General features: G+C 36.8%; 1 protein-coding gene across 1 annotated transcript; it reads right to left on the reverse strand.

Annotated features, from left to right (window-relative positions):
- Positions 1 to 8126: 8126 nt before the first annotated feature.
- Positions 8127 to 20775, reverse strand: LOC101418326 (membrane-spanning 4-domains subfamily A member 3). The gene is made up of 7 exons (XM_023584505.2): positions 20685 to 20775; positions 17436 to 17592; positions 16597 to 16734; positions 13872 to 13928; positions 10951 to 11106; positions 9586 to 9687; positions 8127 to 9057 (listed from the first exon to the last, which is right to left on the reverse strand). Exons 2-7 carry the CDS (start codon positions 17574 to 17576, stop codon positions 8959 to 8961), a joined length of 693 nt encoding a protein of 230 aa, XP_023440273.1. The 5' UTR covers positions 17577 to 17592; positions 20685 to 20775; the 3' UTR covers positions 8127 to 8958.
- Between the last annotated feature and the right edge of the window lie 873 nt (positions 20776 to 21648).

Genomic DNA, 21648 nt, shown 5'->3' on the forward strand with positions numbered 1-21648 from the left:
AGGAAATGCACATTAAAAGTACAATGATATAGCACTGCACACCTAAGAATGTATACAATTTAAATAACTGGATGGATAGATGGATGGATGGATGGATGGATGAATGGATGAATGGATGGCTAACAGGTAGGTAGGTAAGTGGGTGGATGGATGGATAGATAGATAGATAGATAGATAGATATAGATAGACAGAAACCAACAGCCTGAAAATGCCAGGTACTGATAAGGATGAATAACAGCAAGAACTCTCATACAATGCTAATAGAAATGAAAAATGTTACAGCCACTTTGGAAAATAGGTTAGCAGTTTCTTACAAAGTGAGACATTGATTTACCACACGACTCAGCAATTTTACTTTTATGTAATTAAAACCTATATTCATACAAAACCTGAACACTCATGTTTATAGCAACTTTATTCATATGCATATGGCAAGAATGAATTATACAGTACACAATTAGAAAAAAAAAAAAAAAAAACCCAACCAGGATGTCAGTGGAACTCCGGATGGAATGGAGACTGTGAAAAATAAATCAAATCCTTTTTACAAATGCATGGCATCGCCTCCCTGAAAGGCGCAGGGCTGTAAGGCAGCTGTTGTAATTATCAAAATCTTGCTGCTTCTAGCACACATCTCATTTTGGCTAGGCCTCTTGCCTCAACGCTGACCTTTGGCCTAGTTAATAAGCAGTATAAACTTCCCCAGGGCCCAAACTTCAAATACAACCACCACCCACACCACCCACACCACCCACATGCCTCATCCCAAACCCAGGGCTGGTCCCAAATGAGAAGATGACCAGTTTCTGCGTCTCCGCCTCTCCTTCCTGTTCGCGCACATTTGCTTTAACCAATCCTGGACTCCCACGGGAAATCTACCCTCCACCCCTGGACCACAAGAAAGGCACACGCCCACGGGTCCCCCTTGCCCTGCTTGTGAGCCCCCCGCCTGCTGGTTGAGCCACCTGAGTCGATCGCGTTTCCCATCCATCGTTCCTGGTACCCCACTCTCCGGGACTCGTTAAGTAACAAATTGTCTTTTCGATTACATTAAGGCCTCACATTCCCATTGGGTCACACCTGACCTCCATCTGGACTCGAATTTAAAACCCAGCTTAAATCATTCGAAACAAGTGCTGACCTAAATAACCTTTGAAAGCAGTGCTTGACTGCACACTATAACGCTAATTAAATATTATAGAAAAAAAAATTGTACATAATCACTGCACCCGAAATACTTCTCAGAGGGATACTGTTTAGCAATTCTAAATCAACTTTACATGCATACTAGGTGTATCAGACAGGGCTCTTCAGGGAAACATAACCTATAAATATATATTTATATATAATTTTTTTTTTTTAAGGAATAGGTTCAAACAATTGTGGGGAATGGCAAGTCCAAAATTTATAGGGCAGGCCAGCAAAAAGGAAACCCAAGCAGGGATTTATGCTGCAGTCTTAGAGGCAGAATTTATTCTTCTCTGGGAAACCTCAGGTTTTGATGTTAAGGCCTTTGATTGATTGGAGCAGTACTGCCCACAACTGATTGAAAATGTTAACCACATTTACGAAATATCTTCATGGCAACATCTAGATTGGTATTTGATTAAATACTGGATACTATGGCTTAGCAAGTGGGCACATAAAATTAACCATCACAGTTGGTTTAAACAAATTAGTAAATAAAGTGTAAAAACTTGTTGCTGATTTCTTACATTACATTAGACTTCTTACAAATAAGCAAGGGGGGCATCCTAGAATAAATCTTATGAGGCTGGATTTTAGTATGAATTCATTTCAGTATGAACTCATGTTTAATTTAGTATTTATTCGGATAAAGCAATAAATATAGAGGAGTGCATGTTAGTATATATGCATGTATTTCTTAACTCTGTCCACTAGAGGGCCTAAAAGGAGAGTCACCTACTACCAATAAGCACACATATCCCCCCAAAGGATTTTCTAAACATAATTCTCCAAAGAAGGAGCCAGAGTTCCCCAGAAAAATGAAAAATTCTACATCAAAGGCAGAGAAATAAGTCTACAGAATCTTTTAGTTCTTGAAATTAAGAAATGCTAAAAATTGGAGAGGAGGATTGGGTGCACTTAAAACTACACCCAGGACAACTAACAAGGAGATGATGATTGACAACGAGAATGTCTGCAACTGAGGGCAAGATAGTCCCATCCATCTGCTCCATGGGATCTAAGCCCCCTCTCCATTAGAGGAGGAGTGGGTATTGCCATCCCCAAATCCTCAGGATTGGGGAATGGACGATGGACTAGAGTAGACTTACTATTATTCTACTATAGATTTATTGTGATCCTAGCGTTGATATGGAGGCAGTGGCCACTGAAGATTCTGAGGGGAGGGAGAGGGAAAAATAGGTGTAATTTGGGGGCATTATTGGGACTTGGGAATTGTCCTGAAAGACATTGCAAAGACAGATACAAGCCATTGTATATCATGCAATAATTTACAAAAGTCTGTGGGAGAGAGTGTAAAATACAATGTAAATTATAATCCATGCTTAGTGGCAATATTCCAAGATGTGTTCCTCAATTGTGGTAAATGTACCACATACTAATGAAGGATGTTGTTAATGTTGGAAAATGTGGGCGGGCTAGGGAGCGGGGTATATGGGAATCCCCTGGATTTTTTATGTAACATTTATGTAATCTAAGTTTCTTTTAAAAAAAATTTAAAGGATATTTAAAAAAAATAAATGATAAGTAGAATAAACAATGAAAGAAAAAAGAAAACAAAAAGCAGTTGCTGAAAGGAAAGAGGAATGGTCGAAACAGTAGAAACAGATAATACCCACCACTTTGTGTCTTCCTCCCTTCACCTGCTTCAGAAGTCCTCATGAGAAGGACTGTAATTAACCGGACAAATTGGAGAACATTCTCTCATGAACTATAGTAAATATATAATACCAAGTCAGGGTGTTAACAATCAGGTGGGTTCAGGGGAAATATAACAAATAAAAGATATGGGCTATAAAGTTAGTAGTAATATTTCAACTATGCTCTTTCATAGTTTGTAACAAATGTTTCACAACATGCAGGATACATGGGTGAGTCAACTGTCACACATATCCTGCCTATACTTGTAGCGGTCTTTTGGACAAATTGAATACACGTCTTAAAACTAAACTTTGGGTGCCATATAGCAGTATTTAATGAAAGTCTGGGATAGCAGACATGAACAGTTCGGTTTTGATCTCAGATACCGGGGGTATGTTGTCCTACGCAGTCTGTTGAAAAATTTATTATTTCTGAAGTAGTTTTTCTTGAAAACCTTTAGTGTAGATGGTAATTGATACCATTTCCCACACCTTTCAGTGAGTGTGCCACCTCTTGGCCTGAGGACAGTTACAGCACATTCTACTTCAGATTAAGTCACCTTACTAAGAAAAGAATCTTGTATAAATATTAGCCCATGGCTAAAGCTGGAACAATTTTGGCAACAAATTAAATGTTGGTTATAATCCAAAGAAAAATATGAATATCTATGAGTCCATTCTGATAGAAACAAATAATTGAATAAATAATTGGAAGAGAAGGGACAAATCTTTCTTAAGAAGAATTTCAAATGGCAAATGAAAAAAAGTGAGGAAAATAGTAAATAAAATCTTCAGAATATCACAGTAAAAATTGCTGATGACAAAATCAAGGTGAATGCTAATATTAGTGCACAAAATTTTAAAGAGAAAGAAATATTCGCATAGCCTCAAAATATCTTCTGCAAAATATTTATTACTGTGGTGGTTTTAACAAATGCTAACAAATTCTTTGATATTCCTCCCTCCAGCAGGTGGAGCTTGTTTCTTCTCCCCATGTTCATGAACTGGACTCACACACAGAGGGTGGAAAAATAACAGCAATTTTACAGATAGCACCTCAGTCAAGTGATCATAGCTCACTTTACCAATATTGACGTGTTAATATTACATGTGTCCTTGTAGGATTTGATGAGGAGGGCACTTACTATGCAGTATTCTTCCCCCAAACCTAAAAACCTAACCTATTCATGAGTAAATAACAGATAAACCAAATCTGAGAAGACATTCTACAAAATACATGAAAAGTGATTTTGAAAAATATCAAGGTTGTACGAAACAAGATTTGTCAGAGAAATTGTCACAGGTTAAAGGAAGGTAAAGAGATATGGTAACTAACTGCACTGGATCCTGGAACAAAAAAAGGACATTAGTGCAAAAACTGGTGATACCCTAATAGTGTTGCACAACTGATAATTCCTTCATTTTGATAAAGATACCATGTTTATGTAAGAGATCAGCATTTTTTAAAAAGCTGGGTGAAGGGTATTGAGAACGTTCTGTACTATCTTTACAACTATCCTGTAATTGAAATATTATATGAAATATAAAGTTAAAAAAATTAATTGGTAATAAGATGTTTGATATAGATCTGTCTCCTTAACCATTTTCCATCAAATAGCTACAATATGAACTCCACGTACATACACATGCACAGCACATAAAGGAAAAACAGCAAATCCTTCCTCTTTTTAACACTATAGAGGTTATCCTGGCCCATTCAATGAGACAAAAATATTTAGGGATTTATACTGATTTTTCAAGAGGAAAGAAAGTTGCCTTCATTTTTAGATGTAAATATAACAAATGATGAGAAAGATCTCAAAAGAAAAAAAATAATATGATTAAAGGGCATAAAAGAAAAGCAAAAAAAGAAAAATATATACATATTGCATTTTACCTCTGAAGCACCATCCAGGGCAGCTCCATGTCCCGAAGACGCCTCCACCTCTCATCTCTTCCTGCCTTTCCCCATACCCTTTGTCCATTATGTCCACTTTTCCCAATCCAATGCCACCTCTTCTATGTGGACACTGGATTGGTTGTGTCCATTGCACCTTTATGTCAAGAGGAGGCTCAGATTCCACCTGGATGCTGGATGCAATCCTCCCATTTTCAGTTGTAATCACTCTAGGCTCCATGGTGTGGTGGTTGTCCTTCTTCACCTCCATCTTAGCTGAGTGTGGTAAGTCCAATAAATCAGATTGTAGGTGCTGGAGTCTGTTGAGGCTCAGGATCTGGCTATCACATTGTCAGTCCAGAGATTCAAATCCCCTAAATATATCTTAAACCCCAACATTAACTGCACCTCCAGCACATTAGCATGAAAGTCTTATGAAGGGAGATCCCATCTGAGTCCAGATTCATCACACCATATTGCATTTTAAATAATGTGTCAATTATCATAAAATTAACCTATGATTTTAAGGCAAAATGACAAAATATTTTTGGAACTAGCACATTAAAAAATAATTAGAAACAAAAATACAAGTATAAAAAAGAAATTATGGAACAATCCCTTGGTAGAGGAATTTGTCCTAGGTGATTATAAAATAATTGTAAAGTTATATTATACATTTAAAACAAAAGTGGAATTTCACAGTGATGTGGGTTATGGGTGGGAGGCTCTTTGTCTTTTCAGAGATAACCTTAACCTAAGCTGTCTGTCCTAACTTGTGGGTGTGAGACGATAAGAGACTGCAGTCTTGCCCTTGGTGACCATGGCAACGACTCCAGTCCCAGGAAACAGTTAAACAATGCAAAGTCTATAAACTTTAAATATTCAGGGAAAATGCAAACCAAATGGGCTAAAAGCTTATCTAGAATGTATGAAGTCCATGCCAAAAGCTTACCTATGATGTGGAAGATATATATGCTAATTCAAGCCTATTGAGAACTGAAACAAAAGGACCATTTGGCCTTTCCTCTCTGTATAAAAAGGATTCAAAAATCTTGTTCGTGGCTCGGGATTGAAACAGAAAGCTCCCGAGTCTGGCCAGCCGTCAATAAACCATTTTTCTTTCTCAAAATCATTCCTGAGTCCTGGCCTCTCTATGCGCAAATAATTGAACCTCTCACATATTCTACAACAACAGAAAAAGAAAAAATATTACTGGATCAGGAAGGCCCCCAAAATGCATGCATAGATTTGAACTTTAATATGGTAAATGATGGGATGTTCAATGAAAAATTCTGGAATTTTTAGCTTTCCAAAAGGATAAAAATAATAATGATGTTGATGATGATGATACTAATAATGTCACGTTTTATAGAAGAAATAAATTATAGACACATGAATGCTCATTTTATAAAAATCAAAATGCTAAACTTTAATAAGCTACAATAATGTCTCAATGGCCATGAGTAAGGAAGTTTTCTTGTAAAAAACACAAAATACATAAATCATAATGAAAAAATTAATAAATATGACCACAACAAATGTTAAAGCAAAAATGGAATGGAAAAAGATATTTGCAGCAAATATCATTTTAAATGATATAATTAAACTTCATGTGTTCTTGAGACATCAAATTCCATATATAGTTTAAATTTCAGGTGTGATTAGATTAGGGTTTCGTTTCTATTTTCTAAAAACAGCTTGTGTTACGTTCAGCTTAGTACTTAGGCTGGCTTCTCTCAAGACCACTAGTATCTACTACTACTAGTTGTATCTGACTATAAATATGATGAGAGGGAAGGTCATATTTCACATTTGTCCAAAAAGAGTCCCCACCTTGAGGATGTTTCTACAAGTGAATGAAGGCCAGGTCCAGGGATCCGGGTCCAACCGCATGGGATAACACAATCACAAACAGCATTTTCCAGATGGATCTAGACCTCTAGGGCATTTGCCTGGAGCTCAGGGTGAGGCGAAATCCTCCCAAATCTTAAAGTTGCAATAAATTAGGGGATATTAGAGAGACAATCACAATGTCCACAACAGGGTAATGTGTTTGATGAAAATTTGTTAGTAGATACCTTGGAGAAGTACAAAGAAAGATTTTCTTTTAATGTATAGCATAATAGGAGGAGAAAGTAGAATTAAATAAGCAAAAGTAGTGAGAAAAAAGATTAATATAAATACCTTTCCTTCTGTTAAAGTCTATAAACATCCATCCTTTGCTTGGTTAATGCATCAGCTTCCCAATCAGCCTTCTTCTCTCCATTTCCTCCTTCCAATGCACTCTACATTGCTATCACAATATCTCTAAATGGTAAATAAGTACATGTCCTGTCCATACTTATCTAATGGTGTGCTTATACACAGTATGTAGAATCAAATGTCTGGCTTTTGCCAATTTTTGTTACTATGGCCAGTTTTAAGCTACCAAAATGATGGTGCCTTGCACACAAGATTCCTGAAAATATACCAGTCAGCTCTAACAAGCCAATGCAAGACCACTCCACACATCACAGTATTTGCTTTCAACTGCTCCTTACTTAGACTCACAATTTACCCTGTTTTGTAATTTCTATGATATATACCCTTCATCCCTCTCTAAATGATGCCTTGCCATCTGCCCCCGCCCCAAACCAAAGTTAGACACGCTAAATTCTCTTGGTAGTGTCCTGAATATCCCAGTTCTCCCTACTGTAGAGGTTTTACCTGTGGCCCCAGTCCTTCTTTTTCCTTTTGTCATGCTAACTCCCAGTTGTCTTTAAGACCTCTATTTAGAGAAAAAGCCTTCTGAGAAACTAAAACTGACCTTCTCTTTAAACTCGGATTAAAAACTTTAACTGTGTGCCCTTCCCAAATTTTCTATACTCCTCCTACTGCAGTGTTTTATTACACCATGTTTTTATTCTGTTTCTCGAGGTCTATATTGCTCACTTGGAGCAACTGAGGGCAGAGACCCAGCAGCATTCTCCAGTGCACGCCGAGCTTCCTGCACAGTACAGGCTTTAGGAGTCCCTCTTTGAATGACTATTCAATGAATTTTGAAATAAATAAACATATGATGGAACTAATATTGTTAGAGAATGCATCTGGTGATAAGTGGTGCTCAAAACATATTCTGAATGAGAGGGGACAGGAATTTTTGCACATGTGCTAAGCAAGGATTATTGCGGCTGAAGATGGGGGAAATTAATCTGTATATCAGAAATCTAAGTACTTTAGCAGGAGATTTGTAAATTAGGAACTGAGATATATCAGGTGTTTTAGCAGCAAATTATTACCTTGAAAAGATGACCACTGAAGTCATTGGAAGGTATAAGTGGAAGTGTGAGATTCTGCCATATCTTTCAGTGCATCTGACCATGACCCCACCTCCGCTTTAATAACAGCACAAGACTACCAGCATCATGATAATTTATGATGCTATTTCACATTGACTTTATTTTCATTTTATGCTCATAACAACTGATGAAGTCGTTGCTATTATTATACCTTGCTACAGAGGAGGAAAAAATAGGTCAGAGAGATTAAGTAACACGTCCACCTTCACCATGGTGATAAATAACCACATTAGAATTTGAACAAGCTCAGCTGGATTCCAAAGCCTGCATTCTTAACTCTTCTGCTTTATAGTTTCTCATTGTCCCTTGAAAAATAAGTGTTAATCTTTCTCACTAAGTCCCCACCTAAATCCCTATGTATGCTTTAGAGTATGCATAGAGCAGCTGGGATTGAAATAAAAACTGAGGTACAACCCTTTCACCTCAAATATAGTGATATTTTATCTCTACGAGGATGATGGTTTTTATTTCAGTTTTTTCAGTGCCGATGTTAGCTAAAGTCAAAAACGTTTTCCTATAATGAAAGAACAAAATTATCTGAATCATTTTTTTCCCACTGTGTGGCTCAGCATTGCACCTTAAAGAGAATACTTGAAATGGGGATTATATTACCTGCCTTCCCTCAACCCTCAATAGGTGGGTAAGAAGAAAGAGAACCAATTTAGGGAACAAATTTCGAATAGTGGTGACATAGGTTACAAAAAGCAAGAATGCCTAAAAAAACATAATTGTCATCCAAACCCAAAAGAGCACACTGATAGGATTTGTAGTTAGAGGATGGAGTCAAATGCGCAGGTTTCCCGTGACTGGTGCCACAATATAGGGATTGTGTTTCATGGGCATTTATTCTCCTGAGTTCCTGGACGAAGCCCGCATTCACTGGAAATATGAGGTTGAATATCCTTCCTTCCTCTCAGAATTACTTTCACCAGGAGGCATTCCCTGTTCCACAGAATTGGGAGGCGAGGAAATTTCCTAGAAAGTACAACAAAATAAATTTCCAAGCAGAGACCCTCTCCTCCCTTTTCTTCCTGTTATCCTCATTATCCTTACTAATAATATGAACCGACTGATTAATGTGCTAAACAACATATACACATACAAGCATTATACACACACAAGCACACAAAAAACATCAGAAGAGAGTCGTATATGATTATTACCCTCATTTTCAGGTGCGATCCCTAAAATCTAGAAAGAATTTGTGATTTTCCTGGGTCACACAGCTAGAACATTTATGAGAAAATAATGAAACGTAATTATTTCTGTATCCAAAATTTATGCTCAAAATATTAAGGGCACTATTTCCTCTTACATTATCATGTGGGAATTCTTTTCCAGTCTTCATTCCAACTCTAGCAGTCATACAATCTCTAACTCCAGGAACTTCACAACTCATTACCACATAAAAGTTTCCTTCCACTTCCATGAGTCAGGAAACAAGCCAAACCCAGAATGAAGTTTGCAGGCCGTATGAATTATTTGTTATTTTAATTAACTCACCTCTCTTAAATTGCAGCAGTTTGCTTTGCACAACAGGACTGAGATAGAGAGGCTTACGCACAATTCCAGCAGGGTGAGGATCAGCATTAGAGACACAAGGCCCTTGGGGATATAAGACATCATATCAAAACCAGCGGATCAGGGAAAAAATACATATAAGCAGAAAGCCAGGCAACAATATCTCCCTCCCATAAAACCTGATGAAGTGAATAAAAACATAAGTGTACGACACAAACACACTACAACACTCTAGAAGGGACACAATCCTAGACTAACAACATGGAAAGATTTTCCCTACAGAGAGAAAAAAAAACCATGGTATTTCTTTATCAACCCATGTGAAGTAGCTATTGAAGGAAGGAGTTGAAGAGCCAAAACTCTAGGACCATCACGAATATCCCCCAATTTGAAGAGCAGTAAACTAAGCAGATGAGTGGGCAGACCAAGGAAATGGGAAGAAAAAAAAAGTACTACTCCACCACTTTGTTTTTAGTACTTCATAGATATTTAGACGTTTGCACTCTAAAATCCTCAGGCCAAAAAATTAAACAGGCAAAAAAAATTATTGCTGGACTAGTGATCCTTCTATTATCATTGGGGCACCCAGAAGCAAATACAAAATTTTTCTGGAGGGAAAATACCACAAACTCCATAGAAAAATTAAACCCAGATAAAAGTAAACTTAGATAGCTAAGAATATAATACAGAAAATGAGGAAACTATCATCTATGAGAAGAGTTAGCGAACAGAAGGATTAGTCACAAGTCAGTAATTGTGGGTGAACCAGGCAACTTTGAAGGGAAATATTAATTTCTGACTCTATCCCAAAAGAGGTATTCTACTCAAAAGAGGTAAAAAACTAAACACAAATAAACAAAAAAGTAAAGTGGGGGAGCATACTTAAAGAGGTGCATTTTAAAAACACCATAAATTCAAATGTGAAATCACTCAAACTTCAGTAAGCTATTACTTGAAATTTCCAGACCACAGAGAAAGTTGTAAAGCTCCCAAGTTAGTTTTATTAAGCAATGAGATGTAAGAAAAGGAAAAATAAAGTTTAATCTCCCCAGTTACTATAGTAATAATAATTTAACATGAAGTGCTAAGCACTGTTTTGATTGCTTAAAAAACAATAATTTATTTAATCTTACACCAACCCTGTGAGATGGGTACATTGTTATTCTTATTTCAAAGATGAGAAAATTGAAACACAGAAGTTCCTAATTTGCCCAAGGTCACATAGCTAATAAATGGCAAAGCCAAGAGTCAAATCAAGACAGCATGTTATTAATATCTATCATTTTTTCTGTATGTTTTGGATTTATTGACATATTTTACAGTTAAACATGATATTTTGAAACTTACCATTGATGAGGAGCCCATGTAAATGCATAAGTCTGGTGATTGTGAGGAACAATGCTTGAGTGACATGTTATTAATTACTAAATTTATTATGGTAAAAATAATCCCAACTAGTGCAATTATAGCACTGGCAATGTTCATCCCAAAACTGTTTTGCATCTAAAAAAAAGTAAGAATTTTCAATTACTGTATGTAGCAAATACTTCATTCCCTCTGCTACAATTCATTTAAACAAATAACAATTGAATGTTGTTTACAGACCTATCAACATTCTAGATGCTGGGCAAACATTGATGAACAAACCAAGAACCCACCCTCATGGAGCTTACTTTCTAGCAGCAAAGGCAAAGACACAGTAAAAACAATAATAAGTTAAATACATATAGTATTTTTAAAAATTATTAAGTTCTATGGGATAATAGAGTGAAGCAAAGAAGATCTGGAAACCTGGAGAGGAATAGAAGTTTGTGGTATTTAACAGGCATGACATTTTGGAAGAAACAAAAAAGAATTGAGGGGGTAGCCATGTAAACATCTAAGGAAAATTCCCTGTGGTCTAAGAAACACTCAGCTCAAAGTCTCAAAGCCAGAGTGTCCCAGGTATATTTTAGGAAAAGCCTGGGAGCCAAGGTGTCTGGAGGGAAGAGGCCAAAGTGGGCAATATCAGGAGATAAAGGCAGAGTTGACAAAGATCCAAATCATGTGTGTCCTCTGGGTCATGAAAAGTCCTTTGGTTCTTACTCTGAGGAAAATGCTGAAGCACCAGGGGATTTTTAACAAGGGGTTAACATAATTAGATTTATGTTTTAGAGGGATCACTCTTATGTCTCCATTCAAACCTTTCTTGAGAGGGCCAGGATGAAATCAAAGCACTCGATTAGAAAAGATGATGGTAGACTGGATGAGGGGGTTGTCGGTTTTCAGTGGAGATGAGAAAAGGTCAAATTCAGATATCCTTGAAGGTAGAGGCAATAGGATTTGGTGACAAATTGGATGCAGGATTATAGTTGTAAGTTTTTTCTTTGTTTTGTTTGGTTTTAATCTGGAAGGATTAATTTGTTTTAGATCTTTACACATCCAAGCAGAAGCAATTCGATATGCCAGTCTGATTCTTAGTGTACAGAGCTAGGCTGGAAATATTCTTTTCAGAGTTGTGGGCATATCAAGGTTATTTGAAGCCATGAGAATGCATGACATCACTGAAGTATAGCTTGAGCATAGCAGGAGGCAAAGAACTGAACTCTTGGACACACCAGCATTAAAAGATCAGGGAGAAGAGTCATTAGGAAAGGAGACTGAGAAGGAGAAACTAGAAATACATGATGAAACGCAATTAACTGAAGTGGCCTGGAAGCCAAGTGAAGAATGTTTGGAAGAAGTGAGTGATTAACTGAGCTCAGTGCTGCTTCTAGGACAGGTTAGATAAGGATCAAGAATTGACCACCATGTTAGTATTGCAGAATCCATCAGCAATCTTAGAGAGCAGTTACAGCAGTCTGGCAGAGAGGAAAATAAAGCTTGATCTGAGTAGATTCATAGAAACAATGGAAAGAGAAGAATCTGAGTAAATGTGAACAACTCTTTTTAAGAAGTATTTCTGCAAAAGGAAAAATGAAGTGTGCCTGGAGCTAGCAGGGGAAAATAAGGTCAAGGTTAAAAGATACCTTCTTTAAGGTGAGAACAGTAACTGAATGCTTACATGCTGATTAAAATGATCTAGTAGAGAGAAACAAATAGGAGTGCTGTGGGAAATAGGGAGTGGATTCTAGTATACAAATAGAGAGATTGGCTTTAAAGGGAATTACAGAGGTCATCTACTGTAAGCAGCTAGAAAGAAAAATATATTGGTACAGATCTAGTCATTGAGAAGATGTTATAGTGGAGGTCTGAAAATTCTCTTCTGATGGTGTGATGGTTAGGCTAATGTATCAGCTTGGGCAGGTAATTGTGCCCGGCTGTTTGGTCAAGCATGTACTGGGCTAATTGTAATATAAGGGCATTTATGGACTTTAGTCACCATTGACTTTACTGCAGTGGTAAATCATAGATAGCTGACTACAATTACATCAATCAGGTAGATTGCCATCAGCAATGAGTGACCCTTTGTCCAATCAGTTGATTGCCTTAAAAGGGGAAATGATTCCGGTATTGAGTGAAATTTTTCCAGCTCGTCTTTGGACAGCCAATGTCTCCCTGAACTCATCAAGGATCTGCAGCCAGCCTGCGGAACCTGGACTTGTGCATCACCACGGCTGCATGAGAGACTGATAAAATCTCTTACTATTGACACATATCTGTTGTTGATTCTGTTTCCCTAGAGAACCCTGACTAATACAGATGGCTTCAGTTTTCTCAGAGTAGCAAGGAAGATCATCAATAGAGAGTAATGATGAGAAAAAAGAGATTGGTGTTTGAGATAAAATAAGTGTGAAATTGTCCTCTTTGGAGGAGGCAGAGTGAATGTACTATGTAAGTAGAGTATAATGGTTGAATCATTTAGTGGGCACAGAATACCTGGCACAAAGTAGGGACTTAGTAGTTGTTTAACAAATGATTAAAAAAATAGAATTTTTGGTTTTCATTTATGGAACTAGTTTGGGAGAACCTTTTCTCAAAATAATTAGGATTAGACAAACTTCATAATACACAAAGATCAAAAAACCTTTGTCTAGGCTTCAGATCCATCGATTATGGAGAGTGACCATCTCAGGCTTGCATATTCATAATTAAGATAGTTTTCTGATGTTCTCCATATTTTCTCTACCTGCTATCTTAATGCCCTAATAAAATAAAATTAATTTCCTTATACCTTACATGAGACTCAGTGTCTCACTTGGAGTCACCAATGTGTACTCTACTACTATTAATGGATAGTTTATTTCCAGAATCATGGTCAGGGAAAGAGAGGAAGACCTTCTACTTACCAACTTTCTTGTGGATTTTCTCCCTGCTGCAACAGACAAGGATCCCGAACTAATAAACTGTTTGAAAATAGGAAGTAAAGCAGTTAAAGGGATATTTTCTCAACCATTTTCTTCTTGTCCCACCCTTGATTAGCAAATATTTAGCAATAGTCATACAATACCTCATTTTTTTATTCACATTCTAAAATACAAAATTATACTTGATGTTGCTCATCTTTTTTACATAACTAAAACTTTCAGTTACATTTTGAGTAAATTTATAATCATTTTTTTTAAGGTCTGGTCTTTTGCAAGTTTATGTGAACATACATACTTTAAAAACAGATCATTTATACATATATTTAAACCTATTTGAATGTGATATAACTATCTTTATGCTTATGTTTATATTAAATATAAATATTACATATACATGTATATGTCATTTTCATATAAGCTTCAGATAAGCATCTATTTAGGCTAGATGTTCTAAAAGAGTTTTTACAAATCTAAGTGTCTATATTTATAGACTCTCTACTAGAGTATTACTTCAATAGACTTGAATTTTGATAAAGTGTATTCTCTTCACATTTATGATTTTCTCAAAACTTTATCCTGTATTTTACATCATAAATCTCATAACTCTTTATTAAGTCATTCCTGTGGATTGAGAGCAAAGATGCCAAAATGTTGGAGAGCAAAGACTTGAACATGATATGCAATTACTGAATTCTTGCTGAACATGAAGGAACAGACTTGGAATTTTGTTTCCAGCATGAAAAGGTCCTTCACAGGAACTTCCTGAGTCACCTTAGCTTTGTGATTAATAGCATAAAGTCTGTGTCTGATCCCAGATTCATCACTTTCTCATTCTGTACCCTTGGACAAATTACTAAACCTCCTCTTTACCTTAGTTTCTTTTTCTGTAAAATGAGGATGGTCATACCCCTATGATACTATTACCTATCATATCTATATAGGGATAAAAATGATTTATGAAGGACTTAGATATGTGTCCACTATGCAAAAGGCACTCACAAAAGTTATTTACAATAGTAAAGTTTGATATACTTTGTTTTCCATTTAGTTTCACAGTGACCCAAAGAGAAGGTCCTCATCTTATCTCTATCATCTGAGAGAGGAAACTGAAAGACAACTTTTCAAATATGTTTTTTCCAAAGTCGCAGTGTAAAAGGATTAATAAGAAAAAGATGGGGCAAATAGGAGAGTCACATATGGAAGATATAGCAGGGCAGGTTACAGTGGAAGGAGAGGGAAATTAGGTAATAGTCTTGGGAAAGACAAGTCACAGAGGTCCTTGTGCATGATGCCAAGTTCTGTATTTGATGGAGAGCCAGAGTGACGCTGGCACCAATGACAATCCAATTGTCAGATTTGAATGTTAGTTTTAAGGATGCTAAAGAGAGCTCGACTCTGGCTCCCTGACTGTGACTTATTTTTCCACAAAATGGACTCTTTCCTGAGAAAACTCCTTTGTGATCAAACAATTGAAATGCTTCATTTATTATTTTCTTTTCTGCAATAGGGAAAGTTGCTGCTTAGATAGTCAGGTTCCCTTATGCAAAGCAAATGTATACCTCCAGTCTTCTAGAAAAAGTCAGATTCTAATTATTCCATCACAATGATAGTGCTAACTCTCTGAATATTCCAGAAATATTAAAATCCAAATTATGTGTTTTAGCCTATACCCAAAAAACTACATAATTTTTCTTTATGAGGTACTGAGGATTGAACCCAGGACCTCATAAATAGGAAACAGGCACTCAACCACTGAGCCATATCTGCTCCCCAGTGAGAGTTGGTTTTTTTGATTGTCTGTGTGTTTGTTTATTTCTTAGGAGGTACTGCGTGGGAAGTAGACGCTCAATTGCTTGAGCTACATCTGCTCCTCGCCACATAGTCTTTTGTCAGATTATGAGGTATGATTTTAGTCAGGAAATTTCTACCACATTATTATTTTGAAAATTTTAAACTATGAATAAATTAGAGCCCAAGACTTGGTATAAATTTCTTATTTCTTCATTTGTCAATGGCGTGTCCCATTCACTGTTTTCAACTTGACTTTCCTATCTTAGATTTCATGGCAACATCTTTGTGTTCATGTACAGTCTAGGTCTGAGCATGTGTAAATTTTCAAATGTCTAGTACCAGAATAGAGGAACAAAATCATAGTGGCTGATTAACAAATAGCCATTAACAAATAGTCATTAAAAAAAAAAAAAAAGAATTACCAGGCGGGTAATAATTGAATAACAAAACTGAATAAGTTTTAAAGATCACTTAGACTTTAGAGCCTATTTTTACTAATTAAATTTTGGCCCAGATAGTGGAAATGACTTCCTTATTTTCAGTCAGGAATCAATAGGCAAAGTTCTCCCAAGTCAAGACTGTCTTTGCTGCACAAGACAATTCACCAATACTTATTTTTCAATGAAATTCTTAGAATTCTTATATTTAACACATGGGTATCTGGTAAATATTTTGGATGCAATTTGTACTCCATGTGAGTTGTGTTTATTTTTGCTGTTTTTGTTTGTTTTTAATCAGAAAGAGAGGGAGAGGGGTTTTTTAACTTTTATATGTTAAGAACCACAAATCAAACCAACTGTGTGCAATCATCAAATAACCTATGAGGAGTCTTTTAATAGAAAGCATTCAAAATCAAACACATTTCTAGCTGTGTACTGAAGAAATAATCTAAGGCCATGGGAATCTGCATACTCACAAACACACCGCCCAATAGTGGATAACCTGTGTAGAAGGTAAAGAAATAGGGGTGCCTGACGGGGTGGGACCAGGATTGTAAGGAACCCAGAAAACCACCCAGGGCCAGAATCATTACTCCATTCAAGATCTGGATGGCCTGTAGAAGAGAACAACAACAACAAAAATTAAATTAAATTAAATATAAAATAATAAAATAAGCAAAAAAATAATGGTCATCTATTTAAGTGTACATTGAGAAGAAACCATTTTAATTTTCCTCAGAAAGGAGAAGTCAGTGCTTAAAATGTTAAAGAGTCAAATCTAAATTAGTTGGTCAAGAGCTTATCCTAGTAGTAAGTTTTCCCTCCACACATTCCCACCAATTCCCAGGTTACCTTTCCCATTCACCCCTCTCTCACCTCCATTCCCTCTCACAAACTCCTCTCAGAAAGTGCCAGAAGAGTAAAGGAGAATTGCTTGATAAGATAGAGTCAAAATATCTTCTCAGCTTGCTTTGGGGCCAGAGGTTAAGTAGCACTCTATTCAACCTTTTCTCTCAACCCAATTCTTCTATTTAAAATACTGAATATGAGCTTCTTAGAGCTGAATCTCCTGACATTAGATGGCCAGAAGGCACAAAAAAGAATAAAGGATCTTAGTGACTATTCTGCTGTAAGAGGATGTTTCTCCATTTCTACTTCCCAAGTCTAAAATATGACTCAGTCTTTTCTTACAGGAACAACATGATCAACTCAGCAATGAATAACTTAGAAATTACCTTTCATTGGCATAACAGGTTTCCCACATAATACTTATTTTCTCCCCTCTTAAACCCATTTTTAATTAGGACTGACTTACCCCAAGGGCTTGTAGCTCCCCCTGCAGGCAATTTTGTGATTTCTCAATGGGCTGGTAGACATAAGAATTCACCAATTGTGGTTCCACCTGGCTGCCTTGTGCACCACCTGCAGAGGCTTTGTCTGTTTCTTGGGAAGCCATTTCAGGTTGCTGTTGGCTATCATGAAAAAGAAATTTGAAGGCCTGTTGGTTTCTCTTTACCACTAGCAGATAATATTTTTAAGTGTAGTTGAAGGGTTCAATTCTCTCTGTTCATCAAAATGACGCTTCACAAATGAAGTAGAGAGGGGAAGAATAATAATGTTTGTACCATATTGGGTTCCATTTTGCATTGCAGTAATGGACATCATCAGACCACTGTAGGAGAGCTGTGTATTTCTCTTTGGAACACAAAAGAGGAATCCCTTTCCCATTTTCATATCCACTGATAGATTATACAGTCCCTTTCCCTCTTCCAGTAAACCCTGAACAACCAGATTTTGAATTCCCTGAGCAGTGATCTTTTATGTGAGGAAGAGATGGCATTTGTGATATTCCAGTACAAGTAAATAGGTAATCTTTTCAACTACCACTAGTATGTGTCAGGCACTGTATAATTTTAATGTATTAGCATATTTGATCCTCCTAAAAACTATAATATAATTGTAGTTGTAATGTTATAATATTATAATAATATTATTATTTCCACTTTATAGATAAGAAAATAGAGGCACAGAGAGGTTAAGCAACTTATCCAAATTCATATTGCTCATAAGTGAGTTCAGATTCTACTAGAGGCATTTTACCGTAAGGTACCACATTTTTCAGTCATTACCTTGTATTGCACTATATGGAAGATACATTTCTGGGTAGCAATATAGCCTAATGGAAAGGTTTTAAGTACTATGGAACCCACGGAACCAGGTTCAAATTTGAATTTGGCCACTTACTAGTTGCATGGCGTAGTAGTGGGAATCCCAACCTTGACATCTGTAAAACAGGGCTAATTATAATTTCCAATAAATATGCAAGGGCCAAATCTAGTAATGTATGAAGGTATGAATTTCTTAGCCTATTAAACAGTTGGTAAATGTTGACTTTTAACATACTCTACCTTGTGTCAAAAAGGTTTTAAAGTGGTGCATATAAGATTCACCAAACAATTACCGTAATCATTAAAGCTAAAATATATATACCACCAAAGTATACACAGAAAGTTTAACCTTGAGTTAATATAACTTCCTACTACATAGTATATTCCAGGGCAAAAGAATGGCAAAAAAAAAAGTTTATTTGTCTTTATAAGTGACGAAGGGGATGGAATAGGATCAACTAAGATTAAATACTGCATTAAATCCTGCAGAACACTGCCAAAACTATTGAATTTGCATTAAGAAAAAGGATCCTAAAGTCTACTTTTGGTTACAAATTATATAGCACATCTATTTTTCTATAATTTTTTGTCACAATAAATACATGCCATTCCCTTTTAAGATAATCTATTTAAGGGGGCATATATCAAGCTTATTCAAGTGTTGATTTGGTAAAAACAAAACAAAATAAAAACATTAAAGCAATAACTTCAAAGGAGGTGAGGGTCAGAACATGTTCCAGTTTTATCACACTGGGAACTGCTACTTGACCACTCATAAAAATTTCCTACCAACACTGATTTTCATGCTAGCATGGAGGTGCATGCTCTATTTAAACATTCATCAAGGTGATATGACAAGAAACAAACCCTGACCTCTAGAGCTCAATTCTGTGCACAGAATCTGAGAGTGAGGGAAGATCAATAAAGCATACAACAAATTCTATTTTTATACCCTAATTCTCTCTCCCATCTACATTGAGCATGAGTTTGCAAAGCCCAGGTTTAAAATTTATCAAAAAATACGTATATATTTTAGATGAAGTAGCTAATGAGCAAAGATGTATGTAGTGTGGGAGCCTTGCTCTTTGATGATCAGATAGTTACCTGTCTCCAGCCTCTCCTCTCACCCCTCCCTATTTCAGAGCTGGCGCAGCCTTGTTTGATTTCTTTCAGTCATCAGAAGTGCAGAGCTCTCTAAAATCTTCAGTCTTTCTCAGGATTATTCCTTTCTTCCTGAAACACATTTCCCCCCCCAAGCTTAACCTGAATAATTTCTGTTCTTGAAGACTGGATTGCAGCTCACATATAATACATTGAGGAAGCCTTTTTCAGCCTCATCAGGTCTGGATGAAACACCCCTTGTAGGTACTCTCAGAATGTCTTCTACTTTCCTTCTCATAATACATATCAGTCTGAGCTTTAATTGCCTCGATATTTATCTGTAGTTCATCTGCTCATCACTGTAACCCCAGTACCTAGCTCAGTGCCTGTCATGTGGTGAGCACTCGGTGAATATATGTTTAATCAATAAATAAACTTTTTTTCAGCTCAATGCAGCCATGCCTCTTGGATGATAAAGGAAATTATGTTTGCAATGATTGGAATCTCTCAGGCAGAGTAACTCCAGTACAGTTCTGAACATAGGGAATCTACTCCAACCACATATTTTTTTAATTGACATTTTAAAATAATCGTGAACATCAGAATTTTCAGCCTTCAGGTAGAAGAGACAATGCTTTTTAAAATTTGTTTGATTTAATGCTGTATTTGTTTTTCAATCTGAGTAGATTTGCAGTTTTTGTGCCAGATTTTGCTCTAAGTACTTGATTCATGTTAACTAATTTTGTTCTCACAATATCCACATGAACTAGGTCCTATTGCTATTATTCTTTCCCTTTTACAAATGAGGAAGCTGAGGAACAGAGAGGTAAAGTAACTTGCCCAAGGCCACACAGCATTTGAAAGAGTGGGATCAGAACCCGGTAATCTGGCTCTAGTGTATCATTAACCTCTACTGCCCCTCTGAGCTTATACTCATCAAACCCCCACCTCAGGTATGTACAAGACCACCCCTTGTTAGTTTAAATGACAGCCAAATTTGTATGCACCACTTGGATTTAATATAACTAAGGGGTGTGTGTGTGGATATATATGTGTGTGTCCATGCCCATGCTTTTCCAAAGAAATAGCTATATTATTATGTCTATCCTTTTTCACCATTGCACCAGGGTAACAATCAAATTCTAAAGGGAAGCCATTCTCATAGCTAAGGGTTACAAATCTCTATGTGTCAACCAAGGAGAAAGCATCCTTAGTGGCCCAGGAGTGGGAGGCAGCCTGAGCAGACAGTGAAAAGAAAGGCAGCTTTCTTAGGAGAGGGGATCTATAGGATTTACCTTGGAAGCTTCAGATCTTGGCAGACTTCTTTCCTCTCAAGTCCCTCTTGTCACCGATTAAGAGACCTAGTGACGATTGCTGCAATGTCCCTTCCGGAAAAAGACAGCCTCTTCTACCACACACTTAATGTACATTTGCCTTATGCAATAATACTTTAGTGGAGTCAGTTGGTTGGCAGCCTGAAGGACCTGTGCTTAAGCTTCCTAAAGGCTACCTAATGATTAGACAACTGGCATCAGGAGTAACTGGCTTCTGGCTTTCAGATGTTGCTTACCTCTTTGTACAAGAAGTCTGAGCTGAAAATGTGGGTAGGTCAGTGGGAAGGGGTTTGAGGAGTGGAAGTAGAACAGAATTATTTGCATGGTAAGAAGAGCTGGAGCTGGACAGGACAAGCAGGGTGTGCAGAAGGAATGGTGGTCATTCAGGCACTCCCTGTACATTCTGTTTGCCACCAATGGTGCTATGTACCAAATGTTCACTGTCACATTCAGCTCTCACAGGCTTAGCCAGATTTATGAATTCACCCAATGTCATAGATATAATAATAATTATAACTTAAACTAACTGAATGATTATTATATGCCAGCCACTATTCTAAATGCTTTCTATGTATTATATCATCCTCACAGTAACCCAGGACTAGGCACTATCAATCTAGTCTTATAAGAGAAGGAACTATGGCTTAGAAATGTTAACCAGCTTTCTCAAGGTCACGCAGTACCTGGCAAAGCTATGTGAAAATGGAAGTTTTGTGCAGGGTCAAGTCCCAGCCATGCCTCTTATCCCAGTGTAACTTTAATAATGCCTCCTTTACTTCCCAAGGGGTCCCGGTGTAGACAAAACATTATGTAATCACACTAAATAAAGTAGGTGTCCTTGGTCACTTGTTGGTGATGTAAAGATCAGAGCCAAATGACAAGGAGTAAGGAAATAGACAAGCGAAGATTCAAGTCACAGTTGTTA

This window comes from Dasypus novemcinctus, chromosome 10 (assembly GCF_030445035.2).
Source record: "Dasypus novemcinctus isolate mDasNov1 chromosome 10, mDasNov1.1.hap2, whole genome shotgun sequence".
Lineage (NCBI taxonomy): Eukaryota > Metazoa > Chordata > Mammalia > Cingulata > Dasypodidae > Dasypus > Dasypus novemcinctus.